General features: G+C 37.6%; 1 protein-coding gene across 2 annotated transcripts; it reads left to right on the forward strand.

Annotated features, from left to right (window-relative positions):
* The first annotated feature begins 3,264 nt into the window (after nt 1–3,264).
* Nucleotides 3,265–6,819, forward strand: DRT101 (phosphoglucosamine mutase-like protein). Of its 2 annotated transcripts, none has more exons than XM_089606681.1 (7): nt 3,265–3,801; nt 4,187–4,329; nt 4,429–4,683; nt 4,996–5,402; nt 5,509–5,684; nt 5,958–6,054; nt 6,152–6,819. In XM_089606681.1, exons 1-7 carry the CDS (start codon nt 3,361–3,363, stop codon nt 6,304–6,306), a joined length of 1,674 nt encoding a protein of 557 aa, XP_089462807.1. In that variant the 5' UTR covers nt 3,265–3,360; the 3' UTR covers nt 6,307–6,819. The 2 variants fall into 2 exon arrangements, with proteins under 2 accessions (XP_089462807.1, XP_089462806.1); XM_089606680.1 differs by having other exon boundaries at nt 3,283–3,801; nt 5,515–5,684.
* Nucleotides 6,820–7,232: the final 413 nt, after the last annotated feature.

A 7,232-nucleotide genomic window follows, 5' to 3' on the forward strand; every position in this document is an offset into this window, starting at 1 on the left:
ATAATAGGGAGAGAAAGGGTCTTCAATCGTCGATCTGAATCTTGGATTTCCAACGTCTTTGATGATGAGAGACTCTCCAGGTAAAGCTTCATGGTCCGGCATTGTGGCGGAGAATCACAGAGCTGAAGATCAAGGAGAGGAAGAAGGAAAGATCAAGACTCTCAGGTGACGCGGATAAGCTCTGATACCATATTGTAACTGAGACGTTGATCAGAGAAGAAGAAAGAATTTGGGGAAAACTCAGAGAGAATTCTTTTCATTATTAAAAGAGTGAAAGTTTGAATTACATTAAATGTCTAATCAATCAACTACTTATAACGACCAAGTAAAAAGAAACGATTTATCGCATAAGTGAGCGGTTAAAAGACAATAAAAGAAGAACGACATGTAAATTAAAACAACTAAAAACTAGCGCTCGAATAGTTTGACATCGCCGAATAAGTCTCTGAAGAAGTTGAACATGATAAAGAAATCAGATCTATACGATAAGGATCGCATATTCTTCTTCTGGTGACGCTGTTGTACACTTACTCACTGCAATCTCATCAGATACGACGACATCTACTACTGTAAATTATTTTCGAGGGTTAATCACATTACTACCGCAAAAAAGGGGGAAAAAGAAAATTTATAATTTAAAATTTTAAACTCAAAGGTACCAACCTTATTTTATGTTTGTTGAGAAAGAGAAAAAACAAGTCTCTATAAATTCAATTATTATTATTTATGGATTTGGACACCACTAGAATGTTTTGAATAATTCTTTCGGTTCTCACAGAAAAAATTTAAAAATAGATATAAGAGTGTTAGTTCACTAATATTGATTACTTTGTCAATATTAATGAGTGTTTGTCACAAAACATTCTTATATATTTGTTTTTTCTAGATTTTTGTGGTAATCCGAAAAAATCTTTGTAAAAAGTCTATAATTTCTATATGATTTATTAATAATATATTTTTAAGGTTATTTTAAATGAATTGTCAAATTTTTTTTTTAAAAAATAGAAGCTGTTTGGGTCGGTCGGCCCAGCCCAAAAAAATGAGGCCCTTAGCAGGCCCAGGCCTAGGCCTGACCCGATCCAATAATGAAGGGGCCCGAGTCGGCCCAACCCAAAGTAGAGAACCATTAAGACCAGCCCGGGCCCAGGCACAAGGCCCTCTGGGTCACGGCCCGGGCCTGGTCCTGGGCCGGGTCTGGCCTTGGTTCGAGCTTGGTCTTGGGCCTTGTTTGAGGTTTATTTTGTGCCTGTTTTGGGTTTTTTTAAGAGTCTTGTTTTGGGCTATTTGTTTTTTTTAATTATTTTGGCTGCTTACGGGCCTATTTTGATATTGAGATTGATTTGTATTTCTTTTGTATATAAAATATTAATAAATTGTAACAAAAAAAAAAACAAAATTTGCCAAAAAAGTTTATTTGATAAATATAAAAAAGAATTACAATACTTAACCACCTTCATTAAAAACTTTTCTAAGTAAAACTCGGGGGATCAGGATAAAAACTTAGTGAATAAAAAGAGTACGGTTAGAATAAATAAAAAATTGCATGTAATATTGTAAAGAAGCAAAATCTTCACTCTATAATATTATAAAGTACGTCGCAATCGAGTCTTCATCACTGTTTTATTTTCGTTTTCTTGCATCTTCCCAATTCTTTAAAAGCACACTAGGCCTTCTAGAATATCCGGACTCATTGTGGATCTTCTCTCGTCGAGAACGCGGTTGGTTGCACTAAATGCTTGCTCTGACGTAACACTTGATACTGAAGTGGCAAGAATGTCTCGGACAATTAAGGACAGTGTCGGAAAATGCCCTTGTTTGTTTTTCCACCATTCTAAAATATCCAATTCGTCTGAATTCTCTGTGTAAAATTCAGTCTCCAAATATTTTACAAGCTCGGAAGATGATATTTGAGAAGATGACGACGACGAATGATGTCTCGAATTATGAATCAAGTTTCATGACGCGTTGGTTGGATTTGATGAAGAACGAGAACTTTGTTGTTGTAGTTGTCGTTGGTTGGAAAATAAGCCAGATCCCACTCATAGTTCTCAATTTGAGAAATAAAGATGTACAACAATATCAAATAAATCTCTTGATTTTATAAAGAGAATATTACATACAAAACGAACGATTTAGAGGATTAAACACCAGGAGCTAGAATATAATAAATTTTTTGACTTTATTTTAAGCAAATATAAGTGTTATAGATAATATTATATACATAATACATATATTTGGAGAATAAATAAAAAAAAATTGGGCCTCAAACGGGCTTGTGCCTGGGATGCGTCCGGTCCGTTTTGGTTCTGTGCTTGGGCCGTGCCGGTTCAATGCTTGTGCCATGCCAGTTCTGTGTTTTTCAAGGGTTTCGAGCCGGGCTTGGATTTTGGGCCTAAAACAAAGGCCAAAACGATGACCAATTTAAAACCGGGCGGGCCGGTCCTTCTTTAATTCGGGATGGGCCGACCCAAAACCAATTAAAATAAGGGCCGGGCCGGGTGGTCCGCGGGCGGCCCGGCCCAATTGACAACTTAAGATGGTATGATATGCATTTTATTTAGAGAAATTGGCTCAATTATCACTATTTAATATGTTTTTTTCCAATTTTTCACCAAAAGTTTAATTTTGTCAAAAATACTACTAAGTCATTTGTACAAATACAATTTTACCCTCAACATGATGTCAACAATTGACATCTATTGTTTATATAGATGTCAATAGTTGACATCTATTATTGACATCTATGAGTTTTTAGTTCTCTGTTTGTTGGCATAGATGTCAACAATCGACATCTATTGTTGACATATATGTCAACAATTGACATAAATGTCTAACATCAATTGTTGATGGTAAAATTGTATTTGTACAATTGACTTAGTAGTATTTTTTGTCAAATTAAGCTTTTGGTGAGAAATTGATTTTTTTTTTTTATCAAATGGTAGTAGTTATACAATTTCTCTTTTATTTACGAGCTTATGGTTACAAAACAGACGAAGGGACACTTTGAGAAACATGGAAATAGTTGATGGGAGACATATCATTTATCAAAAAAAAAATGATCGTATTACTAATACAATAAAAAATAAAAATTGATCGCAGTAACTTGTTAAGGTCCTACAAACAAAAGCCAACAACAAATGAACAAAATATCTCACGACTCACCAGAGTTTTTGAAGTTTAGTACTTTAGTGGCAGAGTGGTCTACAATCCATTACAAAGTCAAAATACGGGAACACAAAAACAATCCTAAAATTCACAAATTTGTCACTCCCACGTCCCACCACCAATAACGAACATATTCTCTCTCTCTCTCTCTCTCTCTCTCTCTCTCTCTCTCTCTCTCTCTTCACTAGAGCAGCCATGGAAGCCGCCCAGAGATCGCTCCTCCTCGAGTCCTCGAAACTCTTCCCTCTCCCGACCAACTTCACGCCGTCGTACGGAACGTCGGGATTCCGCGCCGATGCGTCGCTGCTCCGATCGACGGTCTTCCGCTCCGGAATCCTCGCCGCGCTGAGGGCTCTGAAGACGCGATCCGTGATCGGGATCGTCATCACGGCGTCGCACAACCAGGTCTCCGACAATGGCGTCAAGATCGCCGATCCCTCCGGCGAGATGCTTGCCCAGGCCTGGGAGCCCTTCGCCGACTCCCTCGCCGGAGCTCCGAGCTCCGATCGAGTCGTCGAGGTCATCTCCGAGTTCGCGGAGTCGGAGGGGATCGAATTCGGTGGAGCGAAACTTGAGGTTTTGGTTGCGAGAGATACGAGGCCCAGTGGATTGGCTCTACTCGAAGCTGCTAAACGCGTATGCTTTTTTTCTTCTTCATTTTAATTTAAGCATTCATAGGGTTTGATTTAGAACTGGAAAATTGTAGAATGAATGGGATAATTATACGTTCGTGTGAAATGAGAGTTTGAGAAATCTGAAAGTTATAATTGAATTAGCAGGCAAAGTGTGTGTTTAGGTGAATCTCTGTTTCTAAGTAAAGTCGTTGCGAAGGTTTTTGCTTTACAATTTTTTCCCTATTTAATTTATGCTAAATGACAGTTGGTGAAAGAAGTTGGAACTAAGAAACAAAAATCTCTGATTGTTTTTGGTAATTAATTGGTTAACAGGATTGTGTTTTCTAAAACTAAAAGTTTGGTACTGTATTTCAATTCTTAAATTTCCATAATGATGGTTTTGGAAGGGAATCGAGTCAATTATCGGGGTCGTTGCGATTGATGTGGGGATTTTAACGACTCCACAACTGCATTGGATGGTTCGTGCTAGTAACCGCAGCACCCAAGCAGCGGAGTTTGATTACATGGAACAACTTGCGAGGTCTTACAGGTTCGCAACTTAATGATCTCTCTGCACTGTAAGAATACAGGTCCGTTGATACCTATAATGTCCGGTTGAGTTTCAAATAATTTGGGTGGTTTGGTTTAGGTGCTTAGTGGATTTGATTCCGAACGAAGTTGATATCAATAAAGGAAACGACAAGCTACTCGTCGATGGGGCTAATGGTGTTGGTGGAGAGAAGCTCTTAGTGCTTAAGGAAATGCTGAACTTGAAGGGCTTGGAAATTGAGGTTCGTAACTCTGGGAAAGAAGGAGGTGTACTCAATGAAGGTGTCGGTGCTGATTTTGTGCAGAAAGAGAAGATCGTTCCTTCTGGGTTTGGCTCACAGGATGTAGGAATAAGGTGAGATATCATTGTTTATTAGTTCAGAGTTTGAAATTTTGTAATTTTATATTAGAAGATCAGTATGCGTAGAATAAAAGAAAAAAAGAAAAAAAAAAAAAGCAATGAGAAAAATTAAACTGAAACAAAAATTAAATAAAAGGCACTAGATTTGTATTTTATGGAATATTTTCAATTTTCGGGTCAATACTTTCGAAAGTTGTGTTGCATGAATTGACGGGCTTAGAAACTGTTGGGCATACAAATAAGCTGTTCATACAAAATGTTAAACGAGTCCTGAAGTTAACTGTGTTAAGAGTTCTAGCATTGCAGGTGTGCTAGTTTGGACGGAGATGCTGATCGGCTTGTTTATTTTTTCGTTCCGTCGGAAAATAGTAATAATATTGAACTCGTTGATGGGGACAAGATACTATCTCTGTTTGCTATATTTATCAAGGAGCAACTAGGAATTCTCGCCAAGGAATCGGATCTCGGTTATCCATGCAGTCTTGGTGTTGTACAAACAGCTTATGCGAACGGAGCTTCCACGGATTATTTGAAAGAGCTAGGTCTAGAAGTGGTTCTTACTCCAACTGGGGTTAAGTACCTTCACGAGAAAGCAAAGCAGTTTGATATTGGGATCTATTTCGAATCGAACGGTCATGGCACCATAGTTTTCTCAGAACCCTTTGTACTCTGGTTAGAGGCCAAGAGCGACGATCTTTCTTCCCGCGCTGAAGGTTACAACTGAAGCCTTTTTTCATCTATACATACATTATTTTCATAAAACTCACTGATCGACTTTTTTTTTTTTTTTTTTTTACTGTTTAATTATTGTTTATCTAGGTTCAGAACAGCAAAAGGCTGCGTTGAGATTATTGTCGGTGACTAAGTTGATCAACCAAGCTGTGGGAGATGCTTTAAGTGGGGTTCTCTTAGTAGAGGTCATTTTGCGACAAATGGGATGGTCGATACAAAGATGGAATGAGCTTTATCGTGATCTACCCAGTAAACAGCTCAAGGTAAAGCACTCAATTACATTAGTAGATTTTACTTATAATATACAACGTTATACTTACTAATTCTCATTGCTTCTTTTCTTTATTTACATTGGTAGAATGTATAGCGATGTTAATCGACTAAAAGAACAACTCTATTAAACCAAACAGCATTAATAACACTGTTAATTAGTAATTTTTCCATAATCAAGACATCTTTAATATTTTTTCCGAGGCATGTCCTATAATTGTTTCACCTTCTGCTAACTCACATCGACACACGACATTCATTGTCAGGTCAAAGTCGTGGACAGAACAGCCATTGTCACTGCAAATGCAGAAACAGAGGCTGTGAAACCCCCTGGCATCCAAGCAGCCATCAACGCCGAAATTGGTATGTAACGTGTATTGAGACACGTTTTCTCGAGAATTTTTTTTTTAATTTTTTTCGACCTTCAAATTTACGTGCTAGCTTCATGTTTATTGTGCAGCTAAATATGCTAAAGGTCGGTGTTTCGTACGGCCATCGGGGACGGAAGATGTTGTTCGTGTTTATGCAGAGGCGTCCACACAAGACGCGGCAGACAGCCTCGCAAGCTCTGTGGCAAAGCTCGTAGATAACTTCTTAGGGTTTGGCGGCCCTTAGAACACTCTCCCAAACTTCTTTATCACTAATGACACCAACAAAAAATAAATAAACTGACCGATTTCGCAACTTGACCGTTCTATGCCTACTTCGAGAATATGGGTTTAGCATGATTATTAATTATGAGTTGTGGTTTTTCCAAGACCAAGTGTTTCCTAGTTGTGAAGCTTTTTTGAGTTTGTAGTTACAAGTGTATTAGAATCAAAATAGCCAAATGGGCAATGCATACTTTCTCATTACTAGTTTGGACACCAGTAGGAGTAAATGACTGATTTCAATTACTAATTTTTTTTTCTTCTCAAAGTGTTTAGTTACGAATATGTAACTAATAGTGACAAAATTGACACTTTTAGTTACTTGTTTGTAACTAAACACTCATAAATCTGTCTAATTTGAAAAAAGTAGTAATGTGGAATAACCAACTTATTTACTCATATCCGTGTATGATTCCCCAGTATCTATGAAACGATATAAATAGGCCACAACGCTTTGGCTGGAGCCAATTTACCTTCATTGATATTTTTTAATATAAATTATTAAAAATTAATCAGTCATATTAATTTATAGCTCAATCGAAAGTGAACTTGTTCTTAATTCGCCGTGGTTGCTCAAGAATCTAAAATTCTAAATTTTCTAATTCAAGATCTCTTCGTTGTAGCCATTTTAGTAAAGATATATTGGAAAGTTACAAAAGACTTTACTAATTCTTCCAAGTGCCCAACGAATTAAAGGAATCCCTCGATGCTTGGAATACGAAACCATTTTGAATCAAGGATTGACTTTTCGAGGGAACCGGCAAACTGGAGAGTACCGGGAGGGTAGAGAGAAGAACCGTTTTCGTTCTTAGAAATCGAGGGGAACCCGATCGAACCGGACCGGATTCATTTGAACCAGATTCCGTTCTATAAAAGAATAATTTGGTCTCA

The sequence above is a fragment of the Urtica dioica genome, chromosome 2, assembly GCF_054948205.1.
Source record: "Urtica dioica subsp. dioica isolate 48M chromosome 2, U.dioica_male_clone48M_v1_H2, whole genome shotgun sequence".
Taxonomy (NCBI): Eukaryota; Viridiplantae; Streptophyta; class Magnoliopsida; order Rosales; family Urticaceae; genus Urtica; species Urtica dioica.